This window comes from Podarcis erhardii (genome assembly GCF_964252035.2).
Source record: "Podarcis erhardii genome assembly, chromosome: 9".
Lineage (NCBI taxonomy): Eukaryota > Metazoa > Chordata > Lepidosauria > Squamata > Lacertidae > Podarcis > Podarcis erhardii.
The window spans coordinates 67,778,475-67,801,040 of NC_138512.1; the positions used below are offsets into that span (position 1 = coordinate 67,778,475).

A 22,566-nucleotide genomic window follows, 5' to 3' on the forward strand; every position below is an offset into this window, starting at 1 on the left:
GGTTAAGTACTTAATTCGTTCCGGAGGTCCGTTCTTAACCTGAAACTGTTCTTAACCTGAAGCACCACTTTAGCTAATGGGGGCTCCTGCTGCCGCCGCGCCGCCGGAGCACGATTTCTGTTCTCATCCTGAAGCAAAGTTCTTAACCCGAGGTGATATTTCTGGGTTAGCGGAGTCTGTAACCTGAAGCGTCTGTAACCTGAGGAACCACTGTACTGAGCTAGATGGTGCAGTAGTCTGTCTCAGTAAAAGGCAGCTCTCTATCATACATTACCCAAGACACCCCATGCTCTAAGGCAGCAAACTTTAAGTAGTAGATTGGGGGGCTGCCCTCCCTTTGGGGCCAGTTGACACAGCTATAATTTTGAGAAAGTGTTGTGGGTGCCAGTCATAAAATGGCTACCATGGAGGTGTAGCCAAAACACTGTAATGGGTATTTACTGAAATCTTTTGCAGGTGTCATAGGAGGTACTGTAGGGCCCAGTGGTGCCCACGGGCACTGTGTTGGTGACTATTGCAGTAGATTAATCAACTATACCTTTAGTTGATTAATTGGTTGGGAGTCTATTTAATCAGCAGGGCAGATGTTGGTGTTCAGATAGCAAGCTTTAGTTTTGTAATAGCAATTCCTCAAATGTTGGCAAGATCCATTCAAAAGCGAAACCAGTTAGGAGAAGATCCAAGTTTGTACCATGTGTTGAAAGAGACAAGTGAAAGGGAATTAGCACTAAAGCTGTTTCCTTTCTTATTCTTTTCTGTTTCTTTTTTATTTTGAAAGTGCCGCAGACTTGACAGAGAAGAACGAGGGGGTGAATAATTAGATCTTTAGCTGCAACATTATGTTCAATACAACCCCCCCTGGTTCACTCGGCTGCCTTCTGTATAAATGTACAGAAAAGCCTTTTTTTAAAAAAAATGAAATGAGAAAGCTTTGTTATTGTAATGATGGGTTGTGCATCTGGTGGGTTTTCAGCTTTAAAGCACTTTGCAGATTCTGATAGGGCTGATATTTTGTTCCATAACACAGTTGCCTCCATGCACAGCCTAATTGTGTGGAGAGCAGAGGCTATCTAGGTCATGCATCCCATCAGTACAGGGATTTCCGCTTGTGCAATGGGGCTTCCACCCCCTCTCCACCCCCTGCACGCATCCTGCACCCTCCCCAGATCTGTTCTGTAGGGTTGGGGCAAATCTGCCTAGAAGAGGTTTAGGGAATGCACAGGGAACCAAAGAGGGTAGCTTAGGGTTGCCAAACAGAAGAGCAAAAAAGAGGACACATTTGTAGGTGGGGAGGGGGGGGGAGGAAGAAAAAATAGCAGTATTAGTGTGTGTGCAGTAAAATAAAAAAGGTGTACAGTGGACGCTCGGGTTATGAATGTGATCTGTGCGGGAGGCACGTTTGCAACCTGCAGCGTTCGCAACACTGGTTGCAATTCGGTGCTTCTGCGCATGCGCAAAGCATGATTTAGTGCTTCTGCGCATGTGCGACCACCGAAAACCGGAAGTAACCCGTTCCGATACTTTCGGGTTTTGGTGGGTCCATAACCCCCCCCAAAAAACCACACGCAACCTGAAGCGACTGTAACCCAAGGTATGACTGTATTGAAATATTTAATAATGGTAATACAAATGAAAATAAAAGTAAAAAAATCAAAAATGGGGGCGATAATTAAGAGATGTCAGTGAAAGTAGAGTAGAAAGAGAAGGGGAGATATAGTTAAAAGAAGAAGGGGATTGCCCACCCCCCGAGAAAAGGAAGAAAAGAAAATGACCAAAAATACAAAAACAAACCTATTATTATTATTATTATTATTATTATTATTATTATTATTATTATTATTATTATTATTATTGTTATTATTACCCTACACATCTGACTGGGTACCTACCCAGCCACTCTGGGCAGCTTGCAATATATAAAAAACAGAATAAAACACTGCACATTAAAATAAGGTTACCAGATTTTTTTCAATGAATCCGGGGACACTTTTCAACTTCAGTTGGAATGGATGGATTTTGTCAGGGGACTGATTTGTAAATATGGGAACTGTCCCCGGAAAACAGGGACGTCTGGTAACCTTACATTAACAAGATTCCCTATACAGGGCTGTCTTCATATGTCTTCTGAAGGTTGAATAGTTACTTATCTCCTTGGCTGGGGGGTCACATAACTCCAAACTCTCCAATATTTATCAGATGAAATCAGTGGCGTAGCATGGGTTGTCAGCACCCGGGGCAAGGCAAGTAATTTGCACCCCCTAACCCGTGGATTTGCGCCCCCTAACCCTAACCCCCAGATGTTGCGCCCAGTGCGGCGGCCCCCCCTGCACCCCCACGCTACGCCACTGGATGAAATAAATATAAATTTAAGAACCACAGAAAGAGGAGGAAGGAAGTCGAGTTTTGAAATGTTAAAACGACTGTAAAACTATTGGAATTCACATAAATGAAAATTACAAATAATTTAAAAACAAAAGAAAAAACATTTCTCCAATGAAAATAGGGGCAGATAGTGCCATGGTCTAAACCACAGAGCCTAGGACTTGCGGATCAGAAGGTCGGCGGTTCAAATCCCCGTGATGGGGTGAACTCCCATTGCTCGGTCCCTGCTCCTGCCAACCTAGCAGTTTGAAAGCATGTCAAAGTGCAAGTAGATAGATAGGTACTGCTCCAGCGGGAAGGTAAACGGTGTTTCCATGTGCTGCTCTGGTTCGCCAGAAGCGGCTTAGTCATGCTGGCCACATGACCCAGAAGCTGTACGCCGGCTCCCTCGGCCAAGAAAACGAGATGAGCGCCGCAACCCCAGAGTCGGCCACCACTGGACCTAACGGTCAGGGGTCCCTTTAAGGAAAAGTGGGACATTCTGGGATCAAACCAGAAACCGGGAGGACTTCTGTAAATCCGGCACTGTCCCTGGAAAATAGGGACATTAGGAGGCTCTGCAACCATAATCTGCCAAGGAATCCCAAAGTCTCTTGGAAAACAGTTTTAAAGCCCCCACTAGGAGATCAGGCCTAACAAGCTGATTGCCGCACCAGAGATAGGTCACTGCTCTCCACCTGCTCCAACATTGGGCTTGAGCGACAGGTAGCCACAAAGAGCTGTTGCCCTGAAGGGGATGCCTTGCATTTGCTGCCTGAGCAGTTTCTTTGCAAATCAATTTATTACCTCACTTCCTCCTCATCCGCTGCAACTCGACAGCCAGAGCCTTTGACCCAGAAGTGCTCAGTCAATCAGCTGCTTACCTGCTACCGCCAGTGACCTTTTGCTTTGAAATAAAAAAAAAAAAAATCAAATATGGATAGATGTGCATGCTAGAGCTAAGGAAAATGTCAAAATTGTGTGTGTGTGTGTGTGTGTGTGTGTGTGTGTGTGTGGATGGTGTATATGGAAGTGAAGACTGGCAATAAAATAAAATGTTGTCTTGTCTCCTTCCACCAGTGGAAGTCTCTGCTGAATCTCAGTTCCCTCTGCAAATCATAGAATTGTAAGAACAACAACAACAACAACAACAACAACAACAATTATTTATACCCTGCCCATCTGACTGGGTTTCCCCAGCCACTCTGGGCGGCTTCCAACAGAATATTAAAATACAATAACCTATTAAACATTAAAAGTGTCCCTAAACAGGGCTGTCTTCAGATGTCTTCTAAAAGTCTGATAGTTGTTTATCTCTTTGACATCTGGTGGAAGGGCATTCCACAGGGTGGGCGCCACTACCGAGAAGGCCCTCTGCCTGGTTCCCTGTAACTTGGCTTCTCGCAGCGAGGGAACCTCCAGAAGGCCCTCGGAGTTGGACCTCAGTGTCCAGGCAGAACGATGGGGGTGGAGACGCTCCTTCAGGTATACTGGACCGAAGTAGGAAGGGACCCCAAGGGCTGTCTAGTCCAACTCCGTGCAATGCAGGAATCACAGATACAGTGGTACCTCGGGTTACATATGCTTCAGGTTACAGATGCTTCAGGTTACAGACTCTGCTAACCCAGAAATTGTACCTCGGGTTAAGAACTTTGCTTCAGGCTGAGAACAGAAATTGTGCTCTAGTGGCGTGGCAGCAGTGGGAGGCCCCATTAGCTAAAGTGGTACCTCAGGTTAAGAACAGTTTCAGGTTAAGAACAGACCTCCAGAACGAATTAAGTTCTTAACCCGAGGTACCACTGTATATAAAGTGAAGCTTTCCATTCCCAGAATTCAATGCCCTCCTTGTCATGAGACAAAGGTTTTTGACAGCAGAGGCAGTAAGGCCTACAAGACCTACACAATCATTCAAGACTGTAAATTGTAAACTGTAAACTGTTAAGTCACTGTGACTCATGACTTGAGTGAAGACTCATTCTCCCTATAAAAGTAACCAGCCTCTCTGTGGGCCTCACTCCGTGTCAGTGCCTGTGTGTCTCAGCCAGTGTGTGTGTTGTGTTGTTGTAGACAGAGGGGCTCCAGGACTCTAGTAAATCACTAAGACTGTGCCTCTGTGAAGAGTCAGATAGCTGCTATGAGCACTCTGTGTACGCTCTTTAACTATGCTGTTTCTGAACAAGTTTATTTTCTTCAGTAAAACTTTTATTCTGTTTATGTAGAAGACACTCTGCTTGATTAATTTACCGGTGTGTGACACTCCTCAATCCGCACCCCTTCCCACCAGCCCTGCTTTGCACCCTCCTCATGTGCTTTTGCGTGGCTGGAAAGTTATTGAACTCTGATAATGCTCTTGCTTGCTTGGAGGGAGTGATGTAGGCTCTGTCTGTGCAGCGAGAAACCTCTGGAATATAACCTACTGAACAAAGGTTAAGATCCATGGTCTGTTGCCCCACCCACCACAGCCAAACAATCTCGGAAAGGCTGCCCATGACAGAATGCTGAAAAACCTCCCTCCACCTCTGCAACCATGTATTGTTGCAGTGCACTTGCAATATTGTGATGGGACACAGATGGTGCTGTGGTCTAAACCACTGAGTCTCTTGGGTTTGGCAGTCAGAAGGTTGGTGTTCGAATCCCCGCGATGGGGTGAGCTCCTGTTGCTCTGTCCCAGCTCCTGCCAACCAAGCAATTTGAAAGCACACCAGTGCAAGTAGATAAATAGGTACCGCTGTGGCAGGTAGCTAAATGGCATTTCCATGCGCTCTGGCTTCCATCACAGTGCTCCATTGCACCAGAAGTGGTTTAGTCATGACCTGGAAAGCTGTCTGTAGACAAATGCCAGCTCCCTTGACCTGAAAGCGAGATGAGCGCCGCAACCCCAGAGTCGTCCGCGACTGGACCTAATGGTCAGGGATATCTTTACCTTTACCTTTATTCCCCAGTTATTTTCTATGTTTACATAACTGTGAAAACCCATTTTTGCCGGGATATTTCTGAGCAGGTCATGATCACCATGAGACAGCAGAGGCAATCTCTTTCCAGCATGGAATGGTTCCAACTGGTTTGTTCAGCTGCCAGACTGGGAAATAGGATCATCTGGTGCAGCTAACAGGATAAGATTATGGCAGAAATTTAGCATTACAGTAACCTAATTGTGAATGGTCAAAGTGGCTTATTTTCAATTGGCAAGATGCACTTAAATCATTTTACCTAGCAGATGGAAAGCATGGATGGATGAATCTGTCAACTGTGATCTCTCTCTGTCACTCATTTTTTCCCATTCTGTGTGCCCAGTTCTTAACATTTATGCAGCAGTTTGTGAATTTTCCTTTAGAGTCCTCGTCAGTGAATTTCTCCTTTTAGCTGCACCTGAAGTTTCCCAAACCCTACCCCTGATAAGGCCAGGGAAAGGTGGGTGGGTGTGGTTTGCCCAAAATGGCCTGGTGGGCTGGATTAGGCCCACAGTCCACAGGTTCCTTTGTCTACAGTGATGGAAAGGCACTTTCTGGGGCTTCAGGCAGGGAATCTTACCTGTAGAAACCAGGGACCGGATCACTGAGTTACCAGTGCGGGCTCATCCAGATTAGTCCTTGGTCCCATGACTGATGCCCAACACAACTCAAATTCTCATCTCCCCCACCCACTTCCCTGTCGCTTGATATTTTCACCACTGACCCAGAGGTGACAGGAGCATATGGACTTTATTGGGAAAGTAATTAAAGTGCCATCAATACCCATTAGATACCCTTGCATTTTGGGATGGTAATTTGAAAGGACCTGCGGGCTCTCATAATGTGATAAATGCTCCGAGTGTTACAGGGGAACCAACAATCATTATTTTTCATTGATAAAACCTATGCCGCTGCCCGTTGAAACCTTTGGACCCTTTGGAAATGTCAGCTCCGAGGAACACTTCATCAGTGAGCCACTTAATTTTTGTCACAGAATCCTATTAACGCACTGAGCCGGCATCGAGTAATGGCTAAGAAAGCAAGCTGTGGAGCAAGAAGTCCCCTCATTCAAATCTCACTTCTGCACACTCTGATTGTGGCTCCAGGCTAGTTGCTCTGGCTCAGTTGAAATGTAATGAGAAACCATGGTTTGCTGGCATGCAAATGAGCCTACACGAGACTAGGGCTTGCATGCTCCCCTTCCCTTCAGTGGCGGAGGAAGGGGGGTGCGGTAGGTGTGGCCCACCCTGGGTGTCACCACTGAGGGGAGGTGACAAAATGCTGGGCGGCACTCACTGCGGGGCCTACAGTGTGCCCAAGCCACGTGTCGCCCTGACCAAACTGTCCATCCGCTGCCTCCCCCTCAGCGGCAGGGCGGCTCAGTGTGAGGAGGTAGGCAGACTCTGGAGGCCCCGTGGTGCACCCTGCCCCTATGGGTGGCTCACCTCGCCCTGCCCCTATGGGTGCCGTGCCTCACCCCTAGGTGTGCTGCCCCAGGTGCCAAAGCATCTTCCTCCGCCACTGCGAGGAGGAAGATAAACTCTTAAACCAGGCTTCCTCAACCTCGGCCCTCCAGATGTTTTGAGACTACAGTTCCCACCACGCCTGACCTCTGGTCCTGCTAGCTATGGATCATGGGGCTTGTAGGCCAAAAACATCTGGAGGGCCGAGTTTGAGGAAGCCTGTCTTAAACCTCCACTTTTAAACAAACCACAGTTTCCTGTGACATCCAAACTTGAGGAATTGTGGTTGATTTAAACAAGGGTTGGGAACCTTTTCGACCATTTAGGGCAACATTCCTCAGGTGTAGTCCGTGCTGGCAACATAACAGTGGTTGAGACTGGATCGGAAAGTGGGTGGAGGCAAAGCAAAGAGGCTCAATTTGTTACAAATCTTTCCTTTCTGTCTGTGGCGGCTTTGCCAGGAAGTACTGCCAAGAGCACTCCTATCTCTCCTTTTCTTCCTTACCTAAAGTTTTGATGAGTTTTAAATAATTGAAATGACAATTCATTAGTTCAGCCCCAGCCTTTCCCCAGACGCGCCAGAGAAATTCATTAGGGCTTGCTGATGCTCGTCTTGTTAACTCTGCCAGATGTTTTCCAGTTCATGAAGTGGGATTGAGAGGAGACCACAGGGGAAAGAGTGGGGAAAGGGGAGATTAATGGATAGGCAGGTTCTTTGTTGCTGGAATGAATGGGTCACACACAATCCAGGCAGCAATCTCCTCTGCTAGCACACACAGGTAAGGTAAAGGTAAAGGGACCCCTGACCATTAGGTCCAGTCGTGACTGACTCTGGGGTTGTGGCGCTCATCTCGCTTTATTGGCTGAGGGAGCCAGCGTACAGCTTCCGGGTCATGTGGCCAGCATGACTAAGCCGCTTCTGGAGAACCAGAGCAGCACATGGAAACGCCATTTACCTTCCCGCTGGAGCAGTACCTATTTATCTACTTGCACTTTGACGTGCTTTAGAACTGCTAGGTTGGCAGGAGCAGGGACCGAGCAAAGGGAGCTCACCCCATTGCGGGGATTCGAACCGCCGACCTTCTGATCGGCAAGTCCTAGGCTCTGTGGTTTAACCCACAGCGCCACCCGCATCCCTAGAACACACAGGTAGCAGCTGATAATTCTGTTTGATTATCTAGGACAAGGTTGAAGAGCCTTGGAGCCTCCAGATGTTAAACTCCAAATCCCATCAGCCTCAGCTGGCTTGGCCAGGGGCCAAGGAGGATGGTAGCCCAGCACATCTGGACAACCATGGGATCCCAATTTCTGGGCCAGGAAACTGGTTTTTATCCAGTGGACCAACACACACAAGTGGTTTGTGCGCTGACCAAGGTTGCGTCACATTAGCGGCATTATCACTATTTCATGTTGGCTTCTTTTTAAACAGAAGAGAGGCAGGGATAGAAGGAGAAGGGGAACCCCCTGCCTGCCTGTGTTTGCAGTATAGAAATGGATGGACCAGTGGTCTGACTCAGGAATAAAATACAGCTCTAAAATACATCAGAGCTGAGGAGCAGTCACTGGTCATGGCACATGGCTGTGTAGTTCTGGCAGTGAAAAACAGGACCTTCAAGTTAGCTTTTTTGGAAATGATACAAGTTAAAAGGAAGGTTGAGATTCACAGGAATCTGAATGCCCAGGGCAACACCCTGTACTCCCATAGAATCGCTGTTGATGCATAGACCTTATTTAGCTTTCAAATCTAAGTTTATTGAGTATGTTATTGTCTAATGAGGCTTGAGAACTGGTAGGCCGGCGTATTGCACCCTAGTAATAATGTGTGACCGAGCACCACTGAAAGGTAAGGTAAAGGATCCCTGGACGATTAAGTCCAGTCAAAGGCGACTATGGGGTTGTGGCGCTCATATCGTTTTCAGGTCAAGGGAGCCGGCGTTTGTCCGGGTCATGTGGCCAGCAGGACTAAACCGCTTCTGGTGCAACAGAACACCGTGATGGAAACCAGAGCTCACGGAAACACCATTTACTTTCCTTCCCTCCTATTTATCTACTTGCACTGGTATACTTTTGAACTGCTAGATTGGCAGGAGCTGGGACAGAGCAATGGGACAGAGCAACCCCGTAGTAGCGATTCGAACTGCCGACCTTCTGATCAGCAAGCCCAAGAGGCTCAGTGGTTTAGACCACAGTGCCACTCACTTTTAGTGAGCACCACTAAAGCCGGTAGGTTGTGGTGGTTAAAATCTTGGACTAGGACCTGGGAGAGCAGATTTCAAATCTCAACATGGCCATGAAGCTCCCTAGTTGACCTTGAAGCAGTCACTGCCTCTGAGCCATACCCCCCTCAACATTTTGGGAGAGCAACTTGGGGCACCCCTCCATCCCACTGTCCCCATCATTCACCTGTCCACCCATTCACCCCTCTGTCCTCCTATCTTTGCCTGCTGTCCTCCTCCTCAGCCTCAGAAGACACTCTGCTGCCTGACATAGGCTAGCAGAAGGCTGCACTGGCCTGCGTGGCATTGGGAGATTCTGTGTCGACCGTCGTGGCCTCTGCCTCCTCTGGCAGTGGCATTGCCCCAGACGTACCTCCAGAAGCCAGCTGGTGTGGCCAGAGCACAGGAGCCAAAATTTCACATCTCGAATTTGGATCAGAAGCCTGGGCAGCTTCTGTCAGTCTGGGATGTCCTGCTAAAAATTGGACAATGGAGGGTATGCTTACCTACCTCACAGGGTTGTTGTGAGGCTACAAATGGGGAGGAGGAGGAGAACGGAGGAACGGTGAGCTATAAATGTAATAAATAAGTAAATACCCTTCGGAACTTGTTCAAATGCTTTCCTTTCTGCTGGATGTCAGTTCAATTCTTCAGCAAATAAAACTGCATCCAGTGTGGAGCAGTCTCTTCATTTATTTATTGGTCTGATGTTGGTTTCCTTAACATTTGTTACATCTACAAACACTTTGCGACAACCTTAAAATTTATCTTGGTTAATGGGATACTATCTTAAAGCTCAGCAGACTGTCGGGCATCTCTAAGGAAAGTGAGGGCTGGTGTGTTTGTGCACATAAATTATTGCACAGGAGCAACAAGGCTGAGTGAGCTGAGAAAAGCAAATAACCCAGATGCCGAGAAACTGATCTTAAACTGGGGTCAGTGCCTTTGAGGGAACCTCTTAAGGTTGCACAAGGCCCACTTTGTACTTAATGCTAAGCTACGGTTTACAGTGTAATTGTAACAATGTCTATTCAGAAAGCAGTGGATTCAATGGGGCTTACTTCCAGGTAAGTGGGTTAGAATGGAAGCTATAGGGTGGTATTCGACTATGTTTCACTCAGGGTAAGGTAAAGGGACCCCTGACCATTAGGACCAGTCGTGACCGACTCTGGAGTTGCAGCGCTCATCTTGCTTTATTGGCCGAGGGAGCCGGCAAACAGCTTCCGGGTCATGTGGCCAGCATGACTAAGCCGCTTCTGGCGAACCAGAGCAGTGCACGGAAACGCCGTTTACCTTCCTGCCAGATCAGTACCTATTTATCTACTTGCACTTTGATGTGCTTTCGAACTGCTAGGTTGGCAGGAGCAGGGACCGAGCAACGGGAGCTCACCCCGTTGCGGGGATTCGAACCGCTGACCTTCTGATCAGCAAACCCTAGGCTCTGTGGTTTAACCCACAGCGCCACCCGTACCCCTGAAATTAGATCCCCTGAAATTAAAATGTATCTGAATACCACCCTTAATCACTATAAGAAGGCACTTAATTTTGCCAGAACTCGAAAGGAATTAATGCTGCAAGAAAGCATTAATGTGACGTTTTAAAAAAACACGATTTCCCCTCCTCAGTAAAATCATATTTCTCTTTCTCGCTTATTTCACAGTCCAGAAGCCAGTCCCGTATTGGCCTGAAGCAAAGCGCCAAGCAGAAGGTATGTTTATTAATTCATCCATTAAATTATTGTGCTTTGACTTAATGGGTTTAACCTCCTCTTAGGTACCTGGACTTTTAGTTCTTCCACAGAGGTGGAGACAGATCTTCAGGAGAGAATTGATGGGTAAAGTAGGGATTCAGCTTCCCAAACTTGTGTCAATCAGTTATCCAGAAAGAAGAGCCAGGTTGGTTGGATGTGGCGCGGGGGGGGGGGGGGGACACCAATTGCAAAATAACCAATGCCTCAAGAAGCTTCAGAAGGTGCAGAAGAATATTATTATTTCAATTGGATACAACTGGATGCCATTTTGAATCAAGATGATGGACTGAACCTTTAGAAACTGCATTGATCTTACCCGCTGATGGATTTTGTTGGTTTCTTCGAATTCCCAAGCAATGCTGAGTTTGAGACTGCTAGCATCGTGAAGCGCAGGATTTCACAAGGCCAGTGACTGTATCTGTCACCACCATTATGACAACTGTATTCAAGGGATGTGGGGTCAGTTTGGCCACAATGTACGCAAAAGAGGTGACCATAATGGCTAATAGTTCTGCCAACCAATAAATTCAGAATCATGTTTCAGGGAGTTCCCCTGTCCTTCAGTACAGGTGTAGCACCCTGCTTGTGGTTAACGCTTAGCTGGAATGAAATATTCAACGCAGCAATAGAGAAATTAAAATAGTAATTTATTTGTCAGACAAATAAATGAGAGGCTCAGTGGTACATGGTTACCAAGCTCTGGCCTGGCCTCCTGCCATCCTGGCCAGCACTTATATTTCCTTAATCCAGCCCCCTTTGCTCCTCCTGTGGCTGCCTCTGTCCAATCAGCCTGGTTGAAATTCCTATTGGCTGTTTGCTAGAACCAATCACAAAAGATACACCCACTTCCTTCTGTCCTTATATGGGAGACAAAGAGCTATATATAAATGACAAATAAGTAATAATATATCTTACATGGAATCTTAATTACCAGCTCACCTCTTGCCCTCCTTGCCCTATTGCCTTCTAAAACAAATGGTTAATCTTACATTTTTATCTTCAACAGATGTCAAGGATCTTGAGTTCACATCAACATTGAAAGATTTCCTTCAATTGAAGGTTTCTAAACAAATGCCTGACAACCATATATCAAGAGTGCTCTATGGCGTCTCCTGTCTAGCAGGGGGGCTAGGCTCATTTGCCCCTCTGGTCTCCTATTGCAATATGACTATGAAATAAGAATCTAGCATTTCTTAAATCCTTTGCATAATTACATTTAAGCCAATATATTTAAGCTAATATATTTCATACATTTGTCATAGGTAGCCTTTTAAAAGAATAAAGCTTCTCAAAGTGAAAAGGAAGGAACTCAGTAAAAAAACACAGCTTTTAAAAAGAAACCTCTTCAATTTACAGCCCTCCTTTCACCCTTCCCTTCCAGCCAGCTGCTTTCCCATTAGCTCTTCCCAACATTTATTGCCCTTTAACTCTCTCAGTTTAAGAAAGAATGGCTTTAGAGGATTTCCTAAAAATGCTCTCTTTTCTTTCTGCCAGCTAAATGTTTCTCCATTGCTCTTGGCCTTTCAACCTTAGGAAGAAGATATGGCTCATTTTACTGGGAGGCAAATGGTGTTATTTTACCCATTTATCCACCCTTTAATTTAGTACTTTGCAACATACAAGGTCAGGTCTGTAACTTCCTTTTTTTTTATGACTTTGAGAATTGTTTTCTGCTATAAATCAGGGGGCCCCTTTCCTAGGAGGAAAAACATTGCCAAGGCCTTTTAGGCAGCTGGTCTTTTGCCTGGCATGAAACATTTGAAAATCTTTAAGCTTATTTTAAAATGCAAGCCCTGATTAAACATATAGAAGCTTTGATAAAAATGCAGGCTTATGATTAGATGCCTCATTCCCCCCTTTCAAGGTCAAGGACCTTCATCCCAAGTGTCCTTGATAGCTTGACCTTCATCATATTCCTGAGGTAAAGCTCTGTATAGGGCCATGATATGAGGTAGAGTTTCATTTGAAACCATCTTGCTAATTGTACTTCTAAAACATGAAATGATACATGGCATCATACATAAAACCATTACTACTACTGTCAAGAAAAACAAGCAAGACAATAGTATCCCTTTGAGTCCTGCGACATTAGGTAACCAATTGGTGAGCCATCCCATATCCCATCCTTCCCATGTTTGTACTGGGACATGTGCTATATTCTCCATCTTTGTGGCCAACACACGGATTGCCTCACCATTATCAGAAATGTTAAAGCAACAGGCATTCCCTGTCAAGTTCAAGACTCCACATAGGCCTCCCTGCCTGGCAAGTACATAATCCATTCCCATTTTCAGCTGCAAAATGGCGGCTCTACTTTCATCCAACTGTTGTGCAATAAGTCTCAAACTCTGGGCCGTTGCATTGGTTACAAGTTCCACTACTGCTTGCAATCGAATTATTCTGTTTAGATTATAAATAGGATCCCATGCCCCTTGTATGAGCTCACCAGGATTCCAGGAGGCAGGATCATAATAGGCTATAATGCGCTCTGGTGGCCAATCATCAGTATCGCTCCAACTTTGGGTACTTCCTCCTGCTATATGAGAAATATCAGCGTTTCTTCGTGTACGCTTGGCCGAACTAGTGGGCATAATCCACATTGGTGGTAATACCCATCCCAAGAAACAAGTCCCACTCCATTTGGAAGGGAGTTTCTTGTATGCCCATTCTCCACATATCCACCACAACCATCGGGTCTGAGGTTTTTGGTACGTGGAGTGCAAAAGGCGAAATATCAAAAGGGGTAGAGAGTTCACAGTGCAGTATGTTAGATTGCCTTTTTCTGTCACAGTTATGTTCCACACCACTTTCCATGCATGAATAAAAGGAGGTGCACAGGGCAAGGTATTCCGAGTTCGATAGGTAGTACCGTTCGCCCAGGTTTGACTATTCTTAATATAATCCCAAGTATGGTGACAATGAGAAGAGCCTATCATGGTAGGATCAGCTGCATCTGATGATTTATGCACACAGATTTCCCCTTGCACAGGTATAACTCGTATTGGTTTAGTTGAGTTCCATCCGGGGAAATTCTGTACTTCTGTTTGGTGTGGCATTTCGCTTACCATACCAATGGCACTTAATGGTATTGGTAATAAGGGCATACCTCCCTCTGAATCATCTGGCCCAAGAGAGCAAACAAGGCAATTAGTCCTATTTGCAACATTGGCTACCATCTCAGCTAAGCCTACCCACATATTGTGGTCATGGCGGAATCCATATTTAGCAAATTTGGTCAGATTCACGGACCCTTCCCCTTCCCAAGGGATCAGGATTAATAATAAAATCATGTTGATGTCTAGCATATGCATTCCTTCCACAAAAGATTACCTTATTGTGATAGCAAATAAATATTAGTCCCAATATGATTCCCCCAGTGACAGAAATGGGGAACCACCAAGACCAAAACATATATCCCGAGGATCCCCAATGAGTAATATCACTTATAATTGTTCCACAAGGGGGCAGTCAATCAATTGTATAAGAGAATCTTCCCATTCATAGTCGCTGGTTCAGACGCTCCTCAAGCTTCAGGCGTGCGCAGGTCAGCCAGCTTCCAGGTTGTGGCTGCAGCAGGCCGGTCGTCTAAATGTTGCCCGTGACCTAGCCCGTTCCCGGTAGGGCTAGATACAGGGGTTTTTGGAGAGAGTCAGTTTTAAAGGATTAGAGGGGTCACCTTTGCACGTCCAACTGCCTTCGGTCTTCTTCAAACGAGAGTGATGAATCCAGGGGGTCACCTCAGCTACCTTCACCGCTGTTGGAGTAGAGAGCAAGACGGTGTAAGGTCCACGCCACTTAGGTGCAAGTGGATCGCGTTTCCACTCTTTCACCCATACGCTATCGCCAGCCTGGAACTGATGAATCGGCTCGGCAATGCTGCACGGCGTGCGCTCGAGGGCCCACCTGTTAAGAGAAACAAAAACACAGGAGAGAGATTGCACTTGTCCCTGTGTCACATGATCTCCTATTTGTTTAAGGTCAGCTGGAATATCCTGAACAAAGGAGGGCGGCCTCCCATACAGGAGCTCAAAAGGTGACAACTTAAGTCTTTTTGTGGGTGCACACCGAACACGAAACAGTGTTATGGGTAACACATCTACCCATCCCAATCCCGTTTCCTGGGTTAATTTTGCCAATTGGGTTTTCAGAGTCCGATTCATTCTTTCAGTTTTCCCTGAACTCTGAGGCCTATATGCTGCATGCAGTCTCCATTTCACTTGTAGGACTCGACATACTTCTTGTACTACTTGATCAATGAACGCTGGCCCATTATCACTTCCAATGCATCTAGGTAATCCGAACCTTGGGATCAATTCAGTGAGGAGTCTCTTAGTTACCTCTCGTGCCTTTTCAGTTCGGGTGGGAAAAGCTTCAACCCATCCGGTAAAAGTATCTACAAACACAAGGAGATACTTGAATCCCTTAAAAGGGACCAGCTCTGTGAAGTCCACAATTAGGCTTTCCATGGGGACATATCCCACATGCTGAATTCCAGGAGGTTGTACTGGTCCCTGCCTGGGATTGTTTTTAGCACAAAGAACACATTTCTGTGAAATGCAAGTTGCTAATTGTGATAGATTAATAATATACAACTTCCGACTGAGACTCTCTCTGGTTGCAGTACCGCCAAGGTGAGTAGATTCATGATAATTTCTTACAATTGTGCCTGCTAGATGATGAGGTACATAAATCCTATTGTCCGGCAGGATCATCCAACCGTCCTTCACAACCGCTCTTTCCTGTTCAGCCCACTTCCTCTCTTCTGGGGTATAGTGAGGTTTAACTTCTTCTGGAACTACCTCTGGTATGAGGGCTGCTATAAATCCTCCCACAGGCTTTTGGGCTGCCTCTCGGGCTGCTTTGTCAGCAGCATGATTTCCTCTGGTTATTGGATCCCTTCCTCGTCCATGACCTTTGCAGTGCATTACAGCAATCTGTTCTGGAGCCCATACTGCTTCCAACAGGATTTCTACTTCAGGTCCATATTTCAAGGCCTTCCCATGGGCTCCGATTAGACCTCTTTCTTTCCATAGAGCTCCATGTGCATGCAGGGTTAAGAAGGCATATTTAGAATCAGTATAGATGTTTGCCTTACATCCGGCTGCCAATTGCAGAGCTCTAGTTAAACCTATAAGTTCAGCTTTTTGTGCTGAGGTGCCAGCAGGCAAAGCTTCAGCTTCCACAACTTCCTCATTGGTGACCACAGCATATCCTGCTCGTCTAGCACCTTCATGCAGGTAACTGCTACCATCAGTATAATATACAACATCTGGATTTTTCAATGGTTCATCTTTCAGATCAGGTCTACTGGAATAAACTTCATCCATTATTTGGAGACAATCATGTGATTCTTCATCATCTACCTCTGGTAGGGGCAGCAAAGTCGCTGGATTGAGCATATTCACTACTCGTAGATGAATCCTGGGATTTTCACACAATAGGCCTTGGTATCTAGCCATCCTTGGGTTCGTTAGCCAATAACTACCCTTATATTCCATGAGTGTCAGAACAGCATGAGGTACATTCACATACATCGTCTGGCCAAAGGTAAATTTATCAGCTTCTTTGACAAGGCTTGCAGTGGCCGCTACTGCCCTTAGGCATGGAGGCCATCCTTTTGCTACTGAGTCCAATTGTTTAGACAAATAAGCTACTGGACGGTTCCAACTTCCTAATCTCTGGGTCAGGACTGCCGCTGCAATCCCATTCTGTTCATGTACATACAGCTGAAAGGGTTTTTCCGAATTAGGCAATCCAAGGGCTGGGGCCTCCATAAGTCGTTGTTTGATAACTAAAAAGGCTTGTTTCTGCTCAGGTCCCCATACGAATGGGTCCTTTTCTGCACCTCGAGTGCTTTCATGTAAGGGCTTGGCCAGACTGCTGAAATCAGGTATCCATAGTCTACAAAACCCTGCTGTTCCCAGGAATCCCCTAAGTTGTTTTCTTGTGGTAGGTTCCTTGATAAGGCAAATAGCTTCTTTCCTCTCTGGTCTCAATGCTCGTTGTTGGTGTGAGATGTCAAAGCCCAAATATTTGACCTTTTCTAAACATAACTGTGCCTTTTTCTGGGAAACTCGGTAGCCAGCTTCCCAGAGCAAGTGGAGCAGTTCCTCTGTCCCTTCTTTACAGGTATCAAAATCCTTTGCAGCTAGTATAAGATCATCCACATATTGCAGAACCACCTTTTCTCCCGGTATTGAGGGGTAACTTGTTAGATCCCTCGCCAAGGCAGTGCCAAATAAAGTTGGGGAATTTTTAAATCCCTGGGGCAATCTTGTCCAGGTTAGCTGGCCTTTTGTTCCTGTCAAAGGGTCTTCCCACTGGAAGGCAAATATAGGTTGGCTCTGTGGTGCCAGCCGGCAACAGAAGAATGCATCTTTCAAGTCCAATACAGTAAAAAATGTTGCTTCTGGTGGGATCAAACTCAGCAAGGTATATGGGTTTGGTACATTTGGGTGCAAGGTCTCGATAGCCTGGTTTACGAGCCTCAAGTCCTGTACTGGCCTGTATTCATCTGTCCCAGGTTTTCGAACAGGCAAAAGGGGTGTGTTCCATTCTGATTGGCAAGGCTTAAGCAGACCATATTTTAATAGGCGGTCCAAATGTTTCTGGATGCCCTCTGCTGCTCGCCGGGGTAAGGGATATTGCTTTACAGATACAGGGGTAGCCATAGGTTTTAGGGTTACTACAATTGGAGCTATATTCTTAGCCATTCCTGGTGGGCTATTTTCGGCCCATACTCCTGGTGGCACCTGTAGAGTTCGGAGGAGCTTGTTTAATTCTGTATCCAATGTGGGTTGGACCTGCAAGGCTGACATTAGGCGCCATGATTGTTCCTTAGGTACTGAGAGGGTAATTATTCCTGCTGCTTTTGATGGCAGTTTCATTTCTGGACCTCGAGGAGTGAAGGTGATTTGGGCCTGCAATTTGGACAGCATATCTCTGCCTAAGAGAGGTATTGGACACTCAGGTATATACAAAAACTGATGGGTTAAACGATGTCCCCCAATCTGGCATTCCAAAGGTTGGAGGAAAGACCTCTTGGCTGACTGTCCAGTGGCACTTTTAATGACTACACTTTTAGATGCCTTTTTCTGCAATAGTTCTGGGAGTACTGAGTATTCAGCCCCAGTATCAATCATAAAGTCTATTAAATGGCTCCCTAATTGAATCGTGACCGTGGGCTCCTGGAAGCCTAACTTTATGGAGTCCGGTCGTTCCTAGTCTTGAGTAAAATCCTCTTCTGCCAGTCCAATAAAATTGTCTCTACTCCGTCCCTGTCCTGGTCTCTGATATCTTCCATCTCGGATCATTCCCCGTCCCCGTCCCTGGTTTCTTGGGCCGGAGCCTGGGCCTGGGCCTGGGCCTGGGCCTGGGCGTACTTCTTCCAACCTCAAGGGTTCAGGACACTCCCGCTTCCAGTGACCCTCCTTCTTGCAATTTGCACATTGATTCCTTCCCAGTGCTGGATTCCTTCCTCGCCCTCTCCCTCCATTTAAGGGGCGGTAGTCTTGCTTCACTGCTGTGGCTAGCATCACCATCTTTTCCTTCTGCCACTTCTTCTTCTCTTGTTTCTCAGCCTCATCCCTATTCCGATAAACTCGGCGTGCAATGGCCATAATTTGGCTCATCAGCATCCCTTCCCATCCTTCTGATTTCTGAATTTTCTTACGAATGTCAGAAGCGCACTGGGCCACAAATGTAGCAGTAATCATTCTGCTGTTTTCAGGGGCTTCAGGGTCAAAAGGAGTCCATATACGATAGGCTTCCTGCAGCCTCTCTAAAAAGTCTCCCGGACTCTCATTTGGTTTTTGTTCTACTTCTGAGACTTTAGACATATTAGTGGGCTTCTGGCATGCCCTGCGGATACCTTGCACAAGTGTCTGGCGGTAGGTGGTAAGTCTGGCCAGGTGAATTGCATTGTTTGGATCCCAATTAGGATCTTCCAAGGGAAAGTTGTCCTGAAGATGACGATCAATGTTAAAAATATTTCCCACTCTGGCCTGCTCACGCAAATATATCTGTGCCTTTTCAATTATGTCTCTCCTTTCCTCAGTAGTGAAAAGAGTATTTAGGAGCTGGCGACAATCTGTCCAAGTAGGACTATGAGTATTTACTATTGAAGTCACCAAGTCCATCATAGCCTGAGGTTTTTCTGCGAAAGATGGGGTGTGTGTTTTCCAATTCATCAGATCCGTAGTCGTGAATGGAATATATTGCAGGGTCGAAGTTCGAGGTGGCCGTGGTCCGGGTTGCCCATTAACCAGCACAGGCTCCTCAAGTGCATCAAATACTCTTCTAAGAGGGGCTACTACGTGACCTTTCTCTTCACTTTGCTCTAGGGGCCTCAAATCATAGGGGATGGTATCTGTTCTAAGGCGTTCTTTTAGCAGCTTTATACGCCTGGCTGTATTGCTTGCTGACCGATCAAGGTCTCCCTGTAACTTCTGTAATATTTCTCTGGGACTTGGATGCACAGGGGTTTGGGGTGGGCAATCAGTTGTTCCACTAAAGGAGACTGTAGATGGAGGTCTATTAGGAGTCACAGGTGGAATAACCACTTCTGCTTGGGCTTTATTATAGGACTCCAATGCCTCCTGAAGATATTTATCATAATCTATCAAGGAATCAAGCTCTGTGACTCCACCCCCATTATTCATTCCACTTTCTTGCCTTGGGGTTACAACTGGTGGAGTGTTTGGATTAGGCTCCCCTCGACGTGGCGCATAGGGTGGAGGTGAAAGCACCTCTTCCTCTGGCCCCTCAAAAATGGGTTTGAGTTTATTTGGCAAGATTCCTTTCCTAGCTTCGGCTTTTACAGCCAATAATTTGCATCGTTTGACTTTGCATTTCCTTATCCATGGAGGATTTTTATTTAATGTGCTCAGCCAGGAATCTATATATGAAAATTGTTCTGGGCACCCTCCAGTTTCTTTGGCGATATCAGTCCAAAGTTTGCTTACTAAATTTATATCAAAGGTTCCCTGAGATGGCCATCCAGTATTTTGTTTTGGCCATTCTAATTCACATAACGTTCTCAAGCGCTCTGGCGTCATTTTGACTCCATATGCCCCTGAGAAGGCTTTCTTAAAATTATTTAACATACAATCAAGAGGTGTATTTCCCCCCTTTGAACCCCCAACTCCCATTGTATGGCCCTGTGAAGTATCCACTCAGTCACTCACAGACGCGCTTTGTGGGTTTCCTTGCCTAGTGAAGTCGCCTTACTAGGAACCGAAGTACTGCCCACTCCACACTCGGGTCAGCTACAGATTGCTCTGTACTTTCTCACACATACAATGCGCTGGATACTTCACCACACTCTACCTCCCAATTTTTCCCTTTTCCTCCACCAGACCAACATCTGATGTACCCAACCACCTAGCGTACTCAGTTCCCCTTTACTGAGACGCAGAAGTTTGATCAAGACTTCTCTTCCTCCCAATTAATTGGAGGGCCAAAAATCCCTTTGTGCACTTACCCTTGGTTGGTTCCCTGTTTCCCCCCGGTCCGTCGCCGCCAGTGAGCAGGGTATGAGACAGACGAGACTTCTGCGTTCCCCTGGAAAAAATTACCAGTGCGCGCTTGGGTAAGCAGTTTAGAGATCCTCTCTCTTGTACCCTGCCCAGTAGGGCGAAGGGGCTGCGTTCCAGCAGACCACTTATCCGAGTCACGGCGGCACCATAAAATGTAGCACCCTGCTTGTGGTTAACGCTTAGCTGGAATGAAATATTCAACGCAGCAATAGAGAAATTAAAATAGTAATTTATTTGTCAGACAAATAAATGAGAGGCTCAGTGGTACATGGTTACCAAGCTCTGGCCTGGCCTCCTGCCATCCTGGCCAGCACTTATATTTCCTTAATCCAGCCCCCTTTGCTCCTCCTGTGGCTGCCTCTGTCCAATCAGCCTGGTTGAAATTCCTATTGGCTGTTTGCTAGAACCAATCACAAAAGATACACCCACTTCCTTCTGTCCTTATATGGGAGACAAAGAGCTATATATAAATGACAAATAAGTAATAATATATCTTACATGGAATCTTAATTACCAGCTCACCTCTTGCCCTCCTTGCCCTATTGCCTTCTAAAACAAATGGTTAATCTTACATTTTTATCTTCAACAGATGTCAAGGATCTTGAGTTCACATCAACATTGAAAGATTTCCTTCAATTGAAGGTTTCTAAACAAATGCCTGACAACCATATATCAAGAGTGCTCTATGGCGTCTCCTGTCTAGCAGGGGGGCTAGGCTCATTTGCCCCTCTGGTCTCCTATTGCAATATGACTCTATGAAATAAGAATCTAGCATTTCTTAAATCCTTTGCATAATTACATTTAAGCCAATATATTTAAGCTAATATATTTCATACATTTGTCATAGGTAGCCTTTTAAAAGAATAAAGCTTCTCAAAGTGAAAAGGAAGGAACTCAGTAAAAAAACACAGCTTTTAAAAAGAAACCTCTTCAGTTTACAGCCCTCCTTTCACCCTTCCCTTCCAGCCAGCTGCTTTCCCATTAGCTCTTCCCAACATTTATTGCCCTTTAACTCTCTCAGTTTAAGAAAGAATGGCTTTAGAGGATTTCCTAAAAATGCTCTCTTTTCTTTCTGCCAGCTAAATGTTTCTCCATTGCTCTTGGCCTTTCAACCTTAGGAAGAAGATATGGCTCATTTTACTGGGAGGCAAATGGTGTTATTTTACCCATTTATCCACCCTTTAATTTAGTACTTTGCAACATACAAGGTCAGGTCTGTAACTTCCTTTTTTTTATGACTTTGAGAATTGTTTTCTGCTATAAATCAGGGGGCCCCTTTCCTAGGAGGAAAAACATTGCCAAGGCCTTTTAGGCAGCTGGTCTTTTGCCTGGCATGAAACATTTGAAAATCTTTAAGCTTATTTTAAAATGCAAGCCCTGATTAAACATATAGAAGCTTTGATAAAAATGCAGGCTTATGATTAGATGCCTCACAGGCCCAGCCAAGATTGCTGTAGTAGTCCCAGGGAACCTTTGCTGGTTATTGTTTCAGGCCAGCCTCAGAAAATGAATTTAGTGCTGAGCAGTGCTGTGATCTCTAGTGCAGTTACGGTACCCTAAAATTCACATTTATTATTATTTGTTTATGAAACTTCTCCATCGCTTGTCACCCAAAGGGTCTCCAAGCAACTTAAATATATATGCACAAATCATTATACCATTAGGTTAGGAACCATAGAACACATTAATATTCCATGCCATATATTGGGAATACAAAAACCCAAGCACCAGCCCCTCCCCTAACAGTAATAGAAAACTTTGCAGGATGCAAGGAGCAAACAAAACAATGTTCCCACCCACTAAATAGCAGATTAAAAAAACACAACTAAATCCCCTCTCTAGCTCCCACCCAAAATAAACCAAGTGATTTTTTTAAAAAAACTTCCCATCAAACCAAGAAGCCAGTAACATGGGCAGCTGCTATAAATCAGCAGGGGGGGGGTTATGTAAAATAACTAAGCAAGTATTAGAAATCACCCCAGAATTGGCCCTACTAAACATCTTCCAAGACAATAATGTCCATTTACACCACAAAGAACTCATCACCCAACTACTTTCAGCAGCCAAAAACACCATAACCAGACACTGGAGAGACCTGTCAGAAGCATGGACCAGTGGTACAAAATAGTATGGGAAACAGCCCGACTAGAAAAAATAACCAATAAACTGAAACTGATATGGGGACAAATAGAAGAAGACGTCTTCACCCCGGTATGGCTCCCCTTTATCACATACACAGCCCAACAAGACAACGACAAAAATCCACCAAGAGCATACAAATCAATATGG

The 22,566-nt window shown here is 45.6% G+C and overlaps 1 protein-coding gene across 1 annotated transcript in view; it reads left to right on the top strand.

Moving 5' to 3' along the window:
• RASGEF1B (RasGEF domain family member 1B) overlaps positions 1-22,566 on the top strand; it is a 266,494-nt gene that overhangs the window by 21,741 nt on the left and 222,187 nt on the right. The window contains exon 2 of the mRNA XM_081876963.1: positions 10,652-10,699. Within this exon, the coding sequence (XP_081733089.1) occupies positions 10,652-10,699 (48 nt within the window). The remainder of the gene's footprint in view (positions 1-10,651; positions 10,700-22,566) is intronic.